The 20,123-nt window shown below is 45.6% G+C and overlaps 1 protein-coding gene across 1 annotated transcript in view; it reads left to right on the forward strand.

Moving 5' to 3' along the window:
• The window catches only part of LOC133349238 (phosphatase and actin regulator 1-like), a 96,138-nt gene that overhangs the window by 67,043 nt on the left and 8,972 nt on the right, over positions 1-20,123 (forward strand). The window contains 11 exon segments of the mRNA XM_061562563.1: positions 3,677-3,757; positions 4,502-4,684; positions 5,781-5,968; positions 5,970-5,985; positions 6,349-6,796; positions 7,455-7,750; positions 9,980-10,136; positions 12,668-12,723; positions 16,476-16,537; positions 17,747-17,887; positions 19,415-19,491. Of these exon segments, the coding sequence (XP_061418547.1) occupies positions 3,677-3,757; positions 4,502-4,684; positions 5,781-5,968; positions 5,970-5,985; positions 6,349-6,796; positions 7,455-7,750; positions 9,980-10,136; positions 12,668-12,723; positions 16,476-16,537; positions 17,747-17,887; positions 19,415-19,491 (1,705 nt within the window).

Genomic DNA, 20,123 nt, shown 5'->3' on the forward strand with positions numbered 1-20,123 from the left:
ATCTGTACTCCTCACCGTTCATTCACTCCATAAAAACCAGACTCAGGACCATGCCCTATCCTAATGCACGTGTTTTAAACCCTTTGCTCGTTGGCGTAGCGTAGCTGGCGTGGGCCCTGGTGAAATGGATGAAATGGGGTCCCCTGCCCAGTTTCCCTCCCCCTCCCTGCTTCGTAGCCCAGAACCTCTGCCCCAATCTGGCCCCGTGGGCCCAGGTGCAGTTGCGCCGCCTGCACACTCGATAGCTTACGCCACTGCCTTCACGCCACTTAAGCCAACTGGCAGTGATCACACGCAGCCTTCCACCAAACATAATCTAAGGGAACACATGGGTCACTCAGTGACTTCACTTGGTTTCAGGAGACTTGGTTTCAGGGCCGTCTGTGTTTGGCACCCAAAGGGAGCTCCGATGTGAAGACACAACGGTGGATATGTTAACGGATCACACGTGTGTCAACGCATCCACCGTTGACTTCAACTCAATTGATGCAGCCTCGCTGGGTGGTGCTCATTTTACCGTTCCTGATTTTAAAATGGGTTGAGTCACTCTCTAGCTGGGCTATGTATGTATGTTGAACTTCTTTCGTGCCGTGCATAGACAACCGTGCTAATCAGAGGTGCGGGGGGGGGGGGCAACCTAACAAAACGCAAAATGCAGTTCTAAAGAGAGGAGTTTTCAATCTAGATTTAAAAGTGCATAGCTTCAGTCGCTTCCGAATATCGAGAGGAAGAGTATTCCAGACGGCCGCAGAAGCGCATCAGAAAGCGTGCGATGCGGTGACCATCTTTGTTTGATGGCTAGCCAAAAGCCACTGCGAGGATGACCGGAGTTCGCCTGATGGTTTATACTCCTTAATCAGATCAGTAAGTTAATGTTCATCTGTATTATATATTTATCTCTATATATGAATGTGCCTTCTCAATTTAAATGCGAAGTCATTTATAGTCCTCTGGTAATGTAGTGGTGGATAGAGGCCTATCCATGCCATGTAAGTTATATGAGTTGTTTGACCATACCCCATCATGCAGGTCAGTGCATGGTGATGATCTCAGGGGGTAGTCAGGACTGGTTCAGATTTAATTTGACTCCGATGTTAGCCATGGCCAGGAATCGAACTCGGATAACCAGGTTCACTGTCCAATGCATGAATCACTGCTCCACCTATTCCCTTTATTTAAGCGTAACTCTGATGCCCGGTGTCTTTAGTATGAAATAAAATATAACTTTTCTTATTAATAGGAGCAAGAGATTTATCACAATTGGAACTAAGATTTGGCTAAAGATCTTAAAGAATAATTTGAAAACAAATGCTGCTGCCTCTTGAGTGGAAAAATAAACACTTGTCATAAATCATAGCCAAAATGCAGTTTTACGGCGCATTTATTGAAGCATCTATCAAACATATTGGCCAGAAATCACCATGAATATTTATGAATGCCTTTCATAAGGTAGCATAATGTATGCATCACCAAAACAGATCAAGGCTTTCGAATTTTGGGAGCGTATGTTCGTAGCTTTCGTGCTTCGTTTGTAATGTCTTGCCAAATTAGCCGTGCATTGAAGGCCACATCACAGGTGGTGTTGGACTAAAGAAACTCATTGGAGGTGGTCAGGGGGGAGGACCTCACAGTGGCCATGTCGGTGCATTGAGCCAGAAGCACGTGATTAAACTATGTTGTTTGTTACACAATTTCATAGCATCACTGTAGAGTGTCGATTATTATGTGGTATTAATGTTTGAAAATACGATAGAACATCGATTATCCCGTAGCTGTCGGGGGGGAGGGTAGGGGGGTGCCGCATTTGTTTACTCAATGAAATTGGCATAAACAAACATACAAATAGACAAAAATATCATGTAAAAAGTTACTGTATTTATGGTATCGTACATACTACTCCAATCTGGAAGACTCTGCATGGAGTGATGTAGTACTTTACTACTATGCTCTTGTTTCAACAACATTTGTGTTTGACTTTCACCAAACTTGGTACAGCCTTTGTCGCGGTTTTTCCGGTTTCGCCAGATTCGCCAGATCAACTCGGGACCACCGGATTATAATGCTGGAAGCCGGATAATCGTGCGCCGGATAATATAATCGATGATAAGTTGTAATGACTTAGCATTTTAGGTGTGTAAATATAATACCTGTAAACCCATATGGTTTACCCGTATTCTTGTACAGGGAACTTGCGTTGTCAGGTCCGTACGGCGTACAGCCGTTTCAATGCAAGCAAACATTTTTTGTCTATTTGTTTGTGTTTCTCCCTTGTGAAGGGACTTTGTAGGATGAACGTTGATATTTATAAGGGGCACGGGGTGACCAATAAGGTCTGAATTGGTCTTCAATAATGTAGGGCAGTGATAAGGGGTTGACAGGTATCTTTGACACTCCAACTCTCATCAGACTCGTTACATCTGGGTTCTCCTTTCCGGGCATGTAGAGGACATTAGACTAGCTTCTTGACAAGTAGTGGTGAACCTTCGCCCTGGCAATTTGATCAATTATTGTGATTGCTTAATGGACTAGTAACTAATTGGCATGTTCTGTTTATGTGACAAACCTTACTAATTGGCTGTGTCGGGTGGTGGCGGGTTCAACGACACATTTATATTTATGTGATCTAACCCAAAAAAAACCTGTTATGGATAATATTGGTTGCGAAAGCCGACTACATGCTAAAGTGACGGAGGTTGCTTGACCATATTTCAACACGCTCATCAGTGCAGATTGGTGAAGCGAGGGTGCCTCGGACTGGTTCAAATATCACTCGCCACTGGTGCTAGCGGTGGCGAGGAATTCAATAATCACTGGGTTGTGAACCACAACTCCACCCACATAGAATAATATCAGGTGAATACAATCGATTCAGACACGCGCTCAGATGCATGTCTCGTGATTGTGAGAAGGGTTTTCATCCAGGGAATGGATGCATCGTTGCACATATGGGTCGCGGGTTGCATCTCCTGGCGCGGCATTCGAGAAAATGGGGCGCACCCAGCAATATAAATGAGTGCCCCGCAGTCAAGTCGGTTGTTAAGTCGCGTGTGGTTGGGTAAAGTGTAGGTGCTCCCACCTCTTCCAAGACATGTGGCCATTGTTAGAGAGTTGTGTAAAATATCCTCTAGAGCTTCCCCTTCGAGTGAAAGCAAAGGTGTGAGCAAGGAATTTCAGGGTTACACCTTTGCCAACAGGTCTCATAGCTCCAGTCCCATCGCCATTTTTAAAAGCAAAAGCTGGTTGCACACTTACATCTTCTGTTACTTTGTCACATCAAGCCACTCCACGGTTATGGTTTTGAGCTTGAACGTGTGGAGATTGTTTTTTTTCACACGTACTTGGAGGATGTATCCGGTCACTGTGGTTTCTTACACCGCACACATTTTCATCAAGTGCTTGCCCAAGTAAAGCTTTCCTTGGTAAGGTTTTGGCCAATTTCTTTCCTCCATAAATGTGATATAAGAAGGAAGAGACCTTCATGTGAACACACTCGAGCATCAGAAATATTGGAATGATTTTTGGAAGAAAAAAATCAAAGCTCAAAAAAGCCTCCAAAACGACAAAAAATAGAAATTACGTCCATGACACCCAAATAATGTTCTTCATTATCTCAAGCATTGAACCTGTGCGCTATTCCTCTCTCCCACTCACATGACACATTGCTTGACGTTTGCAGCGCTGGAGAGAAAGTTCTCGGAGCGACAGAGCAGAGAGCAGCTCATCCAGCGCGGCCTGCTGAAGGAGGCTCCAGAGAAAGGTCAGGAGTGGTGGATAACACTCTCGCTGCAGAGTGAGCTTACACAGGGGACAACAATTCGATCATCGCATAACCATAACTTTTGCTTTTGTGTACTTGTTTACCTATCTACCCTAAACACTTGGCTATCAAACTTGGTTGCTTGTTATCCTGCATGCATGCCAACCTTGGATGCGCCTACCTATCTACCAACCAACATTCTTTTTATCAATTGTACGCCAGTTTTACGATGTGCATGGCGTTAGGTGCCGTATTTCACTTTCTGGCTCTGCCACTTTGTGGAATGACCCGGACTGCGCATAATTGGCGTTCGTTGAAACCCATCCAATGAAGGCTCACATGGTGCAATGAAGAACGTCCTCTCATAAAGCCTCACCTCTTCTCTATTGCCCATTCTCTTCCTCTTCCCACCCCTCGCCCCTCCACTCCTTCCCGTTCCCCACTTACCCTTTCGTGATCCCCTAAGTACCATCTATTGTGGTCATTCATTCATCAATCCATGCACGCCCCCCCCTGCCATCTAAATAATTATATTCTGTCACTATTTCTTTAACCTTGTCCAAGCAGCCTTGTGTGAAGGCGCTCTAAATAAATATAAAATTAGATTATATATTTGCATTATAAACCAAACACATTGCTCGTCAAAGTCGCCGCGCGGCTCTCTCGCGGCCGCTCGTGACGCCGAGGCTGCGGAGTTATCGTGGGTGATGGTTGGCAACACTCGACGGCACGGCGCTTGCGCAGATGGAGAGGTCGGGCCTAAGGAGGGCGACGAGGGCGGCCACACGGCGGAGAACGGCCACACGGTGGGCGAGCAGCCGCTGCTGTCGGGCGTCGCCGAGCTGGAGGAGACTGAGACGGCGACTGGGTCGGCCACGGAGCCTGATGGTTGCCCCGAGCCACAGCCGGCGCTCCCTGAGGAGACCGGTAAGAGCGAGGACTGCGACAAAACCACCGAGCGTGCAGATATTCGTCAATCGCAAAAAAAAGTAGGCAGGCGGGTTCACATGACGCAGCGCTAACCAATGGGATTGCTCGATCCACTGATCGCTGGACAGTGAATCGACGCCGTGATTAAGTCTCGATTGTTCTGCGATTGATGAGTCGATGCAGTGATGAAGTCTTGATTATTCCGTGATTCAGCCCAATTGAGTGCATGCACATATCGTATGTGGACGATAGCTGATCCGTGATTTTGTCAGCTGTCCGATTTAATCGTATTAGAGCACCAACCACCGCTTATGTTTACATTTAAAATGAATGCTGCAGAGCAGCGGTGATGCACCTGGATTCACAAGTATAAAAACATTTCCTGCGATATAGCACATGCACAGTCGTTTGTTTCGCTCCACTTCTGGATGAAAGTCTCTCCATACCACGTGGCTTGAGTATTTGACAATGTTTCTCCATGCTAGTCAGTGAGGGTTGGTGAAGGCGTACTCAGGATCAGCTTAGTTATCCCTTGCCACTGATGCTATTCTTGGACAGCAATCAAAACTCGTGTTGCTAAGCGATTAAACCTGAGTGTGCTAACCGCTGCACCACCTGTCATATTACATGCATTTTATCACCTGCAAATCCTCAAGGTATTTGATTACATATTTGTGGATGACAGGATGACAGATAACGGATTTTGATTGTATGCATCATGATTAAATCAAATACAATTGTTTTTACTTTTTATATTTTCACCATAATAATTACTATTCTCTGTAAATCCTTGCTACCTATCTAAAGGCCGTACTTCATATCCTGTCCAGGGCTTGACTCAGACCACCATCCCGTAGGTGTAAATTAACAACTTTTTGTAGAACGGTCTACATGAGAAAGTGTAATTTCCTGCGTTGTATTTGTGAAGCACAACAGCTCTAAAATCATTGCACCAGGGAAACAACCTGATAGCCTTCGACTGTCGCATCCCATCCCTTTCGTTGCTACCTCCGGACACATTCCGAACGAACGCACACATCTGCAGATAAAATCTAACGAGAGAGCCGTCGATGTTTGCGCACTCCTTCCCCAGCAGAGCCCGGGCCGTCGCCAGCCCCAGCGAGCTCCACCACCGTGCCGCCTCGCACGCCGCCGTCTATGCCGCCCAAGAAGGGGCCCCCAGTGGCGCAGGGCATCCGCGAGTCGGCGGGGAGCGAGACGCCGCCGCCGTCGTCATCAAAACAACCGCCGGCCCTGCCGCCGAAACCGCTCGCTCGCCCAGTGCGCTCACATTACTGGTAGGCGCGCAGGAGGGGCACGGATTCTTTTCGGCGTTGCAACCGCGACCGGCATTATCACCGATGTGTGGCATCATTTAGATCACACGATTGCGCTCGATGTCACGAGAACCTGGCAGCTTTGTATGTATGTTGAAGCGGCGGCGTTGATAGCGATCTTGTTGTCTGTAGGGCTCTCTAGAGCTCGCCCTAGTCTAAGGCCCTTCTGTAAGGAGGGGAGTGAGCAGGAAACTGCCGAAATGCTTTTTGCCTTTCAATGGATATTGCCGCTAGCACGGTCACTGTAAACGCAGCGCTGTTATGAGTATGGGCGGTGGTTGTGCTGAAGGTGCCGCGTGCCTTTGTCCCTCCGTTCATCTACAGGGGACTCGGTCGGCCAGGGCGGTCGTTCTTCTCCGACGGTGCCCCCCAAGAAGGTTTCTGCCATCAGCGCGGCGGCTGCTGCCGTGGAGTCGACGCTGTCAGCTCGCCACAGCGCGGCCCGGCACGGCCTGGCGCACCAGATTTCTGCCCCTGCCTCCCTGGCCTCCACCAGCTCAACGGCAGCATCGCCGCACAGCCATGGGGCGGCACAATCGACACCGCAGGCCGCGACCACCACATCTTCCAGCGCACCCTTCCAGAATTCCACGGGGCACCACGGGCCGGCGATGTCATCGCCTTCACCGCACCTGTCCTCCCTCCACTCCCAGCATGCACCGGTGGGGTTTGTGCCCTCCCAGCATTCCGTGGGGCATCCCCTGAAGACGCCGAGCAGCGTCATCGAGGAGCTCAATCGGACACTGGCAATGGCCGCTCACCGCCTGGAGTGGTGCGTATGTGTGCAAATGGCCCACAACAATCATCAGATATTGGGGTGGCTAAAGCACGTGGAGTTTGCATAGTGGGGAGCACCAGGTGGTGCATCTATCAGACAGACCACAACATTTGGGTCTCCCCCATTGTTCTGACAGCAAGCCTCCACTATTCAGAATGAACCATACACCCCAATGTAAGACTGCCCTGAACACGACTGAAGACTGAGCTTTTTGGGGGGATAAATAAGAGCATTATTGTAATGCGACTCTTTCAATGCAGCTACATCTTACCAGCTCTACCATATGAAAAATAGATTGAATATTGGTTGGCTGTCACTTAATTAAATAAAACCAATAAAAACAGTGGTTGTCTTGATACCTGCTGTTAATTGGCACTGATTGATGCCGATTGTGCATTGACCCTGACTCATGTTTTCCATTGGCATTTATTAGAGCCCTTATAGGAAATCGGTAGCACATTTTGTGCATTTACATTTAGTTTTGCTACCGCTGATCGACACCTGTTTTACTTTGCAATGGATTGACAACTGTTGTTTATTGACACTGAGCCTGCTGCCAATTGACGTTTATGATTGACAGCTGTTACATAATTTATCGAACCCTGCACTACGTTTCCATGTCCCCTGTCCCCCACCGGCCGCCCCATCTCAGCTTCCACAGCTCGGAGTCGGCGCCAGCCGCGGTCCCGAGGGTGGAGGTGAGCGAGGTCCCCACGGTGCAGCTCCGCGTCAGGGCCCATCGTGGCGCGGCGGTGGCTGCGGCAGCGGCGATGGCAGCGGCTGCAGCGGCGGCGGCCGGAGGAGGACGCGACGGCGATGACGACGACGATGACGACGACGCGGCTGGGGGCTGCGATGAGGACAGCGACAAGGAGAACGCCTACTCCGAGTCGGACTCGGACAGTGAAGAGGGCGACGGGCCGGGCGGCACGCGGCTCCGCGTCAAGAGTGAGTTGAGACCCCGACAGGGCAGCAGCGTTCACTCGTGTCAGAATTACTTACTTTAGTTATCGTCTTAGTCTCGTCGACAACAACCAGCAGAGCTCCGAATAGCATGGTTGGCTGCGTATAGTGCAAAAGCAAAATCAACATACATACATATGGGTGTTTCTCTGTGGATTTAATGTATTCAGCATTCAGTAATATATTCCGGTACACTGCAGACTCTACACTATGGGGACCTCATTTGCCAGTAAAAATATGATAATTGGTTCTTTACCAGATAGAAGGGTAAAGAACCAATTATCACTGCAGACTCTGTCAACATGATTAAATTATGTTTGTCTGCATCTTCGTTCAGACAAGTAAGTTTCGTCTGGTCGTAGTCAGAGACCATGCATTGGTCTTTAGTGGAGAGTAGTCGTGGTCTTAATTATGCTCGATGATTTTCATCCACTCAGAGTCATTGTTGGCTCAAATAATAAACACTTTGTCAACGAACATGTTCATCACGACAGTGGAAAGGCTTATTCTTATTTTTAGCGAGCTACAAAAGCCAATGGGAATTTCAAGGTTTGATCAATTGTCACGTGTCTAGATTCGCGATTCTAATCAAGGGTCAATGTATTTGCCATCGTAGTGAATGCAGTGCCTTCAGTGGCTGCAGGGTTCACGTGAGCCCATTGCGTGCAAGTTATGCAAATTTAAAATCATCAATTTTCACGTGCATGATTGAGCGCATATATCGGTACCCTAAAAAAATAATTGAATAGATGAATTGATACATTGTCACGTGCCTCTGAAGCTGTTGCCGTTAAGACAGATAGCTCGGCTACCTTAATTTACAACCACTTAAAAAGCCCGATGTGATCAAAAGTCTCTCGTTTTAAAAAGGGTGTTTCATTGTTCCCAACCATAGAGAGAGAGAGAGATAGCCTTGAATCATTAACATGTGGAGACGTAGTGAGGCCACACCAGCAGATTGGTTTTCCTTTTCTGTTTGATGCAAGGGAATTCCTCATGCTCTTCACCTACCTTTCTAATATTGACCCTTTTAGCGACGATCCCGAATAAGGCTGCTGCAATAAATATCCACTACCTCTGATGGGTTTTAGTCGGCTTTGTCATAGTTTCACAATGCCACGTGCTTTAAATATCTCTCGCGATCATCGTCTTCACCATTTAGCCACGAACTGTCCACCACTCATCTTCTTGGTTCTTTCGGTAAAGTCACTTAGAAGGGAAGTAATAAAATAATAAAAATAAAACATAATAAAATATTTCTCACGACGTTTCAGCCACAACGCAAGCAGCCATCCTCAGGTGAAGACCAGGTCTGTCTCTCGTTTTAAAAAGGGTGTTTCATTGTTCCCAATCATAGAGAGAGACGCTGTCTCCCCGACAGACCTGGTCTTCACCTGAGGACGGCTGCTTGCATTGTGGCCGAAACGTCGTGAGAATTATTTTATTATGTTTTATTTTTATTATTTTATTACTTCCCTTCTACGTGACTTTACCGAAAGAACCAAGAAGATGAATCCCTGCAGTCACGAAAGCTTTAAATCGAAATGTCCACCACTCACCGCTAGCATGGAGGCCTCTCCGTGTTATCACCACTCCTCAACAGCGGTGCGACGCCACATTGGTTTAATCCCACCGCCGTTCCATCCCCGCAGTGGCCAATCCTCTCTTGTCACTCTCTCATATCGATCACCAAATCTCGTCCGTCGAGCGTTTTCCCTTGGAGCGATGTGGACTGCCTGAATTCACGTAGCAGTCTCAATGTCTCTCGTTTGCTTTTGCTCTGGATTCGAGTCCTCCTCTTTCTGTCGGGGTAATTCCGAACACATTCCTCTGCGTCCTTTGCACGGGCATTTTTCAGATTTTCTTTAATTTCATACGTCAGTGTCCCATGTTTTGATCCATATATCATAGCTGGCGGCATGCACTGGTTTGATACATTTCTTATTCAAGCACATTGGTGTGTTAATTTTCCTTGTCAAATTACATTTTCAAAAAGAATCGTAATATTGAAAGGCCCACTGATAAAATTTACATTTTCCAGAAGCACTTCAGGCTGCTCTTGCTCGCTTCTTCATTTCACCATTTGATCCCGGCATGCCTTCAATCATTGCCCTATATCTACCTTCATCATGTGATGCACTGAAGATTCAGCTGTAAAGCAAACGTTTGTCCCTCCAACGTGTCGCCCGCCCCCCATCTCCTGCGTTGAGCAAGGTTCCCTGGCTGCTAAGGTTATGCGGAAGGACTCGCTGGCGATCAAGCTGAGCAACCGGCCCTCCAAGGAGGAGCTGCAGGAAAAGAACATCCTGCCTCGGCAGACAGACGAGCAGCGCCTTGAGATGCGCCAACAGATCGGCACAAAACTCATCAGGTAGGCGTGTGCGCGTGTGTGTGCGGAGAAGTAGCGCGGTGGTTAGCGCTCCGCGTTATGATCCCGGCAACGCGCGTTCGATTCCCGCACAAGACCAACGTTGGTGACAAATATGCGAACCGGTCCTGGACCTCCCCTAGGTCGATTCAGCCTTAAATGAGTAACTGGTGCGGTGGGCATACATGATCAATAGGGCGATAGAGGCGACCACGTGTGGAGCTGGCACCCATGCCCTCTTGTACCATGTTGACCTTCATCAATATTTGCTAATTGCAGTTGCCCGAAAAAAGTCTATATGGGGGATCTTTGTTTATAGCGGTGCCACATGATGAAGATGGTGACATGGCCAAGTGTGAGCGCGCTTGGCCCTTGGATTTGCGGTTCAATCCCAACAGCTGCCATTTTCTCCACAGTGGACGTTAAAGATCTCGTGTCGTTATTAACAAACAAAAAACTAATAGGTCGGGGTCATGGTCCAAATTTTTCCCAATTTGATACATTACTTGCTATTACCTGATTGGGAAAAAAAATACGAAACATTTTTTTCCCCAACTGGCACACTAATGACCTTTTGCAGGCGGGTGCTATATACAGCTTATGCTAAACAGGGACAGCTGCACCTGGGGAGAGGGGGGGGTCCCTTGGCTAGACTACAGCAGGATATTCGGTTTGGCTGACGTGCTGTCAGGCGATTGGAGTTAATGAGCCATTTAATCAAGCTCCCTATACAAAAAAAGCCTTGTCGTTAAGGTGGTCAAGCGAGCACTCCACCAGCGCTTTGGGCCCAGCCGTTTGGCCTGAATTCCAGCGCCCTGAAGTCTGCGGTGGTAGTTGGTATCTGAGCGTGGTTTGGACTTCCTCAATGTCAACGGGGGGCCTTAACGTGCGGCAGCAGGTGGTGTGGTGTCGGCATTCGTGCCAGGGAGACCAAGGTGACCTGACTTGCTGCTGCTGCTGCCTGTGGAGGGTTCCTCCAGTCACTCTCGCCCCCTCATTCAGTCTCTTCCCTCGTCACATCGGAATGTCAACTTGTAACGTGCACAGTACTCGCTCGCTCTCAAAGAGAGAGAACGACACGGAGTCGTGGGGAGCCGGACAAGTGGGAAAGGGTAGTCAAGGAAAGGCAGCAATAATTACCAAATCCCTGCGGTCGTTTATACATGCAGATGTTATGGGATAATTAATGAGTGTTTGCATGTCGGAGAAATCCCGAGCACCCGGGCGAAACCCACGTGTGTGAGGGGGTTACACTCTATCCCATACAAATGGAACCGGTGATATTAGTCCACACTTTGCTGGACTAGCTTCTGGTAAGCTACGGTTTAGCACCTCCTCGGACACCCGTGGGGAAGGAGCTCAACAACCTTTGTGGTATCCACCAAACTTCGCTGCCTCTACAGTTGCTGGGTTGCAGCCATGCACAGCCACCACCGGCCAGCTAATTTATCACAACTCCCACAGTCATTGTTCCCATGTACTTCACGCCTTGGTTAGCTCCTCCAGTGTCAAGGGCTCATTCTACCAGATTTACTGTGTTACACTCGCCCGTGCTGCGTTCAGCTACCATGTTGCAAGAACAGTACATCTCCTTCCTTCTTCATTCAAATTGCTCCACTTTGGAAGATCCTCCCATTGTATCTCTTCCCGACTTCCTGTGTACAGGTAGCTTGTTAGTTTGCGTAAAATATTATATTTCAGAAAAGTGTACGTGTAAGCATCTACATAGGCAACATCGACGCTCAAGCCGTGTGTGAACACCGGAGGTGATGTGAGGTGACACTCCCTGCCCCGCCGCCCACCTGTGCGCACAGAGGAATTTAAATGTAGAATATTTTTGTCTGTGAAGTGTCCAAGTTATAAATAAAAAAAAAAAAATTCAACACATAACGTCAATAACACCATCGTAAAAGGAAAATGATTGCTAACAGGCAACGGCCCTTCTTTATAGCGTATAGATGCTGTGTAGAATCTATGCACAATGGAGAAGGGCCATTGCTAGAAATGTGATTTATTTTATGTTAAAAAAATAATGAATGGCAGGGTCATTTAAACAATGTGTTGCATTTTCGTGAATTGTGCTTTTGCACTGCTCCGAATGCAGGAGATCACCAAACGCCATGAGGACAGTTTAAATGGGATTTGTGTGTTCCTACTTGTTTGGTTAAAACAAAACGTTATAATGTCTGTATAATAGTTCAGCCTACGTATGCAATATACTGTATTGAGTTTATTTTATAGCAGCATGCAGGATGTGAACAGCTGAAATACGGGTTAGGGCAGCTCCTTCTGCAGATGTAAAATCAACTTCTCGTGTGTCTCTTACGCGTGTCAACACAAGCGATGCTGGGGTTTAAAGTCAGATTAGGTCACTGAGGAAGTGGACCTTCCCTTAAGATTTGGACAACAGCTATCTCGAAAGGAGGTGGCTTGTCAAATCCACAATTTGACTGTTGTGTTCCCCCCCCCCCCCCATATAATAACGTGTATTGATGAAATGACATGAGTGACTTGTGTCCGCGCGTCTTGTGTAGGCGGCTGAGCCAAAGACCCACGGCCGAGGAGCTGGAACAGAGAAATATTCTCCGGCGTAAGTAGCGCGATGGGGGTGGGGGGGCGTCAACGTACATCGCTGACGTCTTCACCGCATCACCACCGATCTACCATGCACTGCACATCTCCAGTGTGGTGGATGAATAATTCGTACTTTAATATGGGACCGTTCTTGCCAGTATCAAAATATTTAAAATAGGTTTTACCCATTTCTTCTTTTTCAAAGGATTATGTTGGGTGTTTTAACATCTTAACACCTGTTTTTAGTGACAGAAAGGGTAAAAACTTATTGTTACATTTTGATTCTGGCAATAAAGGTCGCATATTGTAACTGCTCGCCCCGAGCTATAAATGTCCTCATTGTGCTGTTCACCTTTTGGCATTTTTGGTCTTACACTTTGAGGCTAGGCTCAAAAGAAAGCTGTCTCTGGTGTGGACCAATCAGTTTTAAAGACAATGCATGTATTATCAGAGGAAGTTTTTTGTTTGCATTTTCACCACAAGTACGTGTGATTAATGCAGACAGGATTCCTTGAAAGAGGATTCTGTTTAGTGTTTTAACATCTTAACACAACTGTTTTATTGCCAGAAAGGGTCAAACCTATTGTTATAATTAGTGCTTTGTGGCAGAATTTTGGTGAGGGATTCAGCAGGTCATGTTGAAATGAACACCTGTTTAATTTTCAACCGTTTTGTAGTTTGCTTTGTCCTGCTCAGTTTAGGGTTAACATGAAAATGAACAACCTTAAAACTGCGCCAAGATTTACGATTTGGTGTGGTACTCAACATAAACTGGATGATTTAAAATGTATTTTGAAACAAATACATGTTTTGGTCCACCAACTTAAAAATAGAATGTATATTTTTACATCCATCAGCCCTTGAGATTTCCAGACCAAGATTAGCCAGCACCACTCGTTTGAACACAAAAACTTGGACCGGTTTTGACCTTCAGGGTCTCATCAGCAGAGAGTCATGCTTGGTAAACCAATGCTGCTGGGCTGGCAGATGTAATTGCCCAGTGCCATTTACCTCTGGAACTAGAAAATTGGTGGCACTCGTCAATGCAAAAAGTAATAACTTTAATAAACTCAATACATTTTTACGCGATATTACGGTAAAACAATAGTTTGACCGTTCATCCCTACACAAAATTAAAAAAAAGCTATGCTTTGTAGTCCATCAGCTCATTTGAGATGCATTGAGGTCTAGTAATTAAAATGTGCTATTTATTCAGTGTATCGCTATTTACTTTATGTATTTTTCATTGCTAACAATTAATGCTCAACAAACAGCTATCGCAGTGCACATGAAATGCGTAGAGGTTGGTCGCAGCGATACGGCGTCTGGCTTGTCCCAATGTTTCTTTTGACGTGTGTCCTGGGATTTTGAGAGCTGCCCCAAAATAACGGCACCCGTGCGGAATTCAGAAATGTTATTTGGAGATACAGTAAATCCCATTTAATGCACCCCTGTAGAGAGTGATAGAACGTTAAGCTCCTTTGAATTTAAAAGAAACTAACTTAACGGAATATCGCTGCCAAAACCAGTCGGTAAATGGCATTTTACATTGCTAAAGGGTATTTTAAATTGCAAGTTTCTTAAATGCTCCCATCTCTGTTCGCCCAGCAGTATAAATAGGTTCGTACACGACAGGAGATCCACAGGTCGTGTGCGGTGGAAAGTGGGTAATCTTACCTTTTGAAAGACGTACAGTTAGTGTGGAAGAGTAGGCCAAATAGCTTCTCGAGGGGCACCCTCGAGCTCCCTCAAGTGGAGGCCCTTGCACTGGCCGTGGAAATGTCAGATAAATAAATGAAAATAATTACGGATATAGATGACTGACCTCCTTCAACCTTTCCAACCACCAAACTTTTCGTGGACCACCACATGCCACGAGTCGTTTGAAACGACATTTCCTTGGTGAGGATGTTTTTATTTTAATTTTCCACGGACACCCCCCCCCCCCCCCCCATTATAGAAGCCTCGCGGACCACTAGGGGTCCGCGAACCACCAAAGGTTGGGAATCGATGGTTTAGAGTTTAAAGAGAAAATCTTAAATATGCTGCCGAGAATCAATTTGAGGATTTGTGAACGCGATAATTAGGCACGTAGGTATTCACTCCCTATGCACGCAATTTGATTCTTTGTAAAAATTCACAGTTTCAACTCGATTACAAAATATTGTCTCCTTTTTATTGCCTCGTGCATTGTTTCTTGTCCGTTCTCTCTCATTCATGTATAACATTGTCATATATATTATTTGGGTTTTCGGTAAAGCCACGTAAATAGAAAATAATAATAAAAATATCACGATGCTTCGATCGCAACACAAGCAATCGTCATCGGGTGACTTTACTGAAAGACCCAAATAATTCCTGCAGTCACGAAAGCTTTAAGTCAAGATTGCCACATTAGTTTTTCTTAAACATTTCAGTCAATTGTAACAATAATTCTTACACACACAAATCAATGCATTTCTCGTGAGCGTAACAATACCCTGTAATCACTTAATTAATGAATGGTTATAGTATTTATGTTAACGGAGGAGAAGATTGGGCGTGACATGGGTGTGGGGGTATTGTTTTTGTTTTTGCTTAACCCGTAACTCATTGCGTAATATCGCGAAAGTAGCTCCAATTTAATAAATGTAGATATATCTCCTGCGTGGCATTAAGTGCAGCTTGTTACGCGTACAAACGATTGCATGTGGACTATCAAGCCTACAAGTACGGCGCATTCCTTTAAATTGGCTGTATGCCTCCGATTAGTTTTTTCATGCAAAATGTAATTTTAATATTAAATATATTACAATATAATTAAATCGTGAAATATATAGCTGGCTCGCTGGTGCACAGGGCTGCTTCCCATTTCAGAGCAATGATCCCGCAGCGTTGAGATTCTGAGTTTGAATCCAGCCGGCGAGCTGACGTTCAACTTGGTTCTCGAGTGTTGGCGGTCTCTCATCCTGGTCACCAGTGATTTTTAGAGGGGAAAATACATGATAATTAGTCAATTTAAATTGGTTCTAGATTTGAAGCTTTCGTGACTGCAAGGATTCATACTCTTAGTTCTTTCGGTAAAGTCACGTAGGTAAAAAATGAAATTGAAATTAATAAAAACAAAACAATAAAATCACGACGTTTCGGAGGCAACACAAGTCTCCGTCATCAGGTGGGACCGTCACAGCACGATTAGCTGCATCAAGTGAGCTAATCTGGCTGTGACTGTCCCACCTGATGACGGAGACTTGTGTTGCCTCCGAAACGTCGTGATTTTATTGTTTTATTTTTATTAATTTCATTTTTTACCTACGTGACTTTACCGAAAGAACTAAGAGTATGAATTTAAATTGGATCAAACACACGCATAAAGCCATGATATATAGGACATGATGGTGTGCTCTCTAGTGTGTGGTAAGGAAATCTAATTGCAATTACTCTGAAAGCATTTGAGCGGTATCATCTGGGTCCCGCTACTTGACATGATGTCATGTTTGGGTGGCTACAGGAACCCTTTGTCTCATGCGATAATTTTCATTGCACAATTACAATGTGAATGGTTTTAGCAGGTATGTAAATTGGCGTGATGTTTTTTTTTATCTGCATGAATTACAGTTAATTTGCAATGCCATGGATTCCTGCCATCAGGGTGCAAAGACACAGTCCTGCAAATGCGCGATAATGAGCTGCGGCCTTGATATCACACGGTGCCGATGACAAATCCTTCCTGTTTAATTACTAGCATCACACAGAGGGACCTGCTTGTCAATGCTGTTGTTTTTGTAGTGAAGAATGAAGAAGAGGAACAGGAAGAAAAACAGGAGATTAAGCGACGCCTGTCAAGAAAGGTAATGCGACTCATCCCACGTGAGCCAAGTAGCAGCAACTTGACTTTCCTTTATTTAGCCGTTGACTATGTACGGTGCGAAAGATACGTACAACTTACATCCAGAGAAAGCACAATTATAGCCTGTAGTTTGTTTTCTTACCTACTTGCATTAAATTTTGACTTAAAGCTTTCGTGACTGCAGGGATTCATATTTTGGTTCTTTCGGTAAAGTCATGGGAAATAATAATTATTTTATTATTTCCCGTGACTTTACTGAAAGAACCAAGAATACTTGCAATAACTTCAAGTCTCCCCTGAAACAAATAATTGATAATTTCACGAGCTCTCACCCAATTATAAATAAAAGCCAACTACTTACACTGAGAATAATTATAGCCGCACAAAGCAAGACTTGGGCCAAACTACAAATCTGACTTGTAATAATGTCTTGTTATCGTAACTATGTTATAGTTACATACACACCTCCTTCGTTTGAAATCAGGTAAGAGCCTGTTTATGCCTAACGTTTATTTTAACGCAGGAAAGCCGTTTGGCATGTAAACTAATGGTCAAAACAATTAATAATCATTCACCTCCAGTGACAGTTTTTATCTTGCAAAATTAATTTTCTGGTAATTTTGGAATTGGACTGAAAAATATAAAAAGTGACATCATTTTGATAAACGAGGTCCACTTAGCAGCCGATTTTGTTCTTTAAAAATGCCCTGCAGAAATCACCTGGACTAATCGCCGAGTTACCTGACCAGTGCGATGCTCATGACACCCGTGCGCTCACTGTCACATTATTGAGCGCGGAAGAAAACACAAACTTACCTTTGGCGGGCAAGCACACATATACACGAAATATTTCCTAAGATGCACACAGTGATGGATAAAGATCACACATGCATAGATGTTCGCGATTGTGCCGTACGTGCTCTGCGTTTGCGTTTCTGGGCTGTACCGTGTTCTCTGGCACGATGTCCGACGTTTTTGCTTCACGTGCTGAGAGCTTCTTCAGAATTCAGCAATGTGGAGCGAAACGTCAGACATCGTGCCGAACGACGCGTGGCACAACCCGAGAACACATCGGAGCGCTTGGGAGAGACACCGTTTGCGCGCTGGTTGTACCTGTGGCCATGGGTCATACGACGTGAGGTCGTAAATGGCCCACGAGACCGCGGGTTCCCCACGCCTGGCTTAAACTCCTCTCCAACTTGACCCACAGCTGAGCGAGAGGCCCACGGTGGAGGAGCTGCGAGAAAAAAAGATCCTTATCCGCTTCAACGACTACGTGGAGGTGGCGGATGCCCAGGATTACGATCGGCGAGCTGATAAACCCTGGACGCGCCTCACTGCCGCTGACAAGGTAGCGACGAGGACAACGAGGGGGTTTCCCACGGGAGATGGAGCCTTTGGGTAGACCCAGTGCAGGTCACTGTCCAATAAATTGCGTCGGTTTCCTGTTACAGTTGAGAAGACATTTAAATGTTGGTTTACTGACAAAGCATTGAAGGGCTTAATAACCTCCATGAACAGTGTCCGTGATCTGTATAAGCCGTACAAGTTGTCAAGAACTCTCCACTCATTTGATGTCCGTAAAGTTTGGTGGTTTTGCACACTCCTCGTCGTGGTGGGGCGATCGTGGGGTATACCTGCGCTGCGCCGGTGTAAAAACAATATGACGTTGTAATTTGCTGTCGAGGTTTGATTTAAATGCGGAGTGTAATGCAAGACAAACTATGAGGATACCTTAAAGGCTTGCGTCACAGATCGATGCATTTCATTGAACACTTTAAATAGGATTTGGCCCATACATATCAGTAATGTGCAGCGTTGTGGGATGCAATAAGCATGAATGACGTGATGTAAAATGAAATTGTTATTACTTTAAAACACCTGTGGCTGGGTCCCCAGTCATCAACAAGTAGCCAGCACAAAACTACACCCGGCACTTAACGCTAAAACATCTTGATAACTTTGCATTAATAAAACCTAATCCCGTACTGTACATGCCTATACTCTTTGCTCGGGAAGCTTTTGCAATTATACTTACAGAATAAAATAATACACATTGCAAACCATTAGAAAGAATGTAGGAGAACTGCCTTACACAACATCACCTTTACCAATGTTATCCAAAACTCAACTCTACCAAGACCTGACTTGTGATAAAAAAAAAATCTGCATGAAGTGAATTTGCGAATTATGAGAATATTTATTGTGAAGCAGCAATTTTAAGAAAGCAAATTGAATTTGGTCATTTGAAGGGAGCGATTACAGTTTTAAAATGTTATTGGTCTGGATGCCAAATTCAATGAAGACAATGGTTGTCAGTCGGTGGCTGCGAGTCGGTTGTTGTCAGTAGTGATTGTGAGTCGGTGGCTGTGAGTCGGTTGTTGTCAGTCGTGATTGTGAGTCGGTGGCTGTGAGTCAGTAGTCAGTCGTGGCTGTGAGTCGGTGGCTGCGAGTCGGTTGTTGTCAGTCGTGGCTGTGAGTCGGTGGCAGGGAGAGATGGCTGGGCAGCTCAGGGGCTCATTGCGGATGTTGGTGTGCCTCGCCATTGAACCCTGTGGTTAGCGCACTTCACTCTGAACCAAGTGACCCGAGTAATAGTGGCGGATATTTGAACCGGTCCGGGGGCTACTTTAGATCAACTCAGCCTTAAATAAGTACCTGCTACAGTGTGTGTATTCTTCTGGGGAGAGAAAGGTGGCCGGGCATGGTGTTGGCCACCCATACAACAGTTTATGGAGGCTACATGGGGGTTCCTTTGTCTTTGTGTGTATGCATGTGTGGGCGCATCAATGTGTGTTTAGTGTACATTGTGTGTGGATTTTCCTTGGCCTACATCGCTACAATCTGTATGCCTCTTTATCTTTGTTGTGTGTGTTAGGCTGCAATCCGCAAGGAGTTGAATGAGTTTAAGAGCTCTGAGATGGAGGTTCATGAACTGAGCAGGCATCTCACCAGGTGAGTTGCCACCAAAGGTCTTGTCGTGTCAGGTTTGGCGATGAGAGTCATCGCCAAACCTTGTCACATCCAACACCCCACTCGAAATCCACCACACTGCTGAGGCGTACACTTCCAGTTCTGTGCTCTTTTCTAAAGTAATAAGCCGGATGTCACATTTGACGAGTTTCATTTCATTCCCAGCTCGAACAGCTACATAAAACACAACATTCATCTAAATTTGGCTTTCTAAAAATGTAAGTCTCATTGAGTATACGCAGAGTGATCCGCTGTGTTGATTAAATGAATGTAGAATTACTCTTTGGTTGTTTCGGTAAAGTCACGTAGAAAGAAAAAATAAATTAAATAATAGCATACGACGTTTCGATTACAACACAAGCAATCGTCATCAGGTACAAATGAAATAGAAAAGAAACCTAGTAATCTTAGAAATATAATGCAATACAACACAGAGAGTCGGCTGGTTGATTACGTTCTTCCAAAGATTGCTAAATTTGAGAGAGAGACAAAGCACAGACACGGAGACACATAGACAGAAACATAAGCAGGGAGAGATAACACAGAGACACACAGAGAGAGAGAAACCAAACTGCAGGAAATACTAGAGAGACAACACAGAGACACACAGAGAG

The sequence above is a fragment of the Lethenteron reissneri genome, chromosome 29 (assembly GCF_015708825.2).
Source record: "Lethenteron reissneri isolate LAM-NWPU_2019-01 chromosome 29, ASM1570882v1, whole genome shotgun sequence".
NCBI lineage: Eukaryota > Metazoa > Chordata > Hyperoartia > Petromyzontiformes > Petromyzontidae > Lethenteron > Lethenteron reissneri.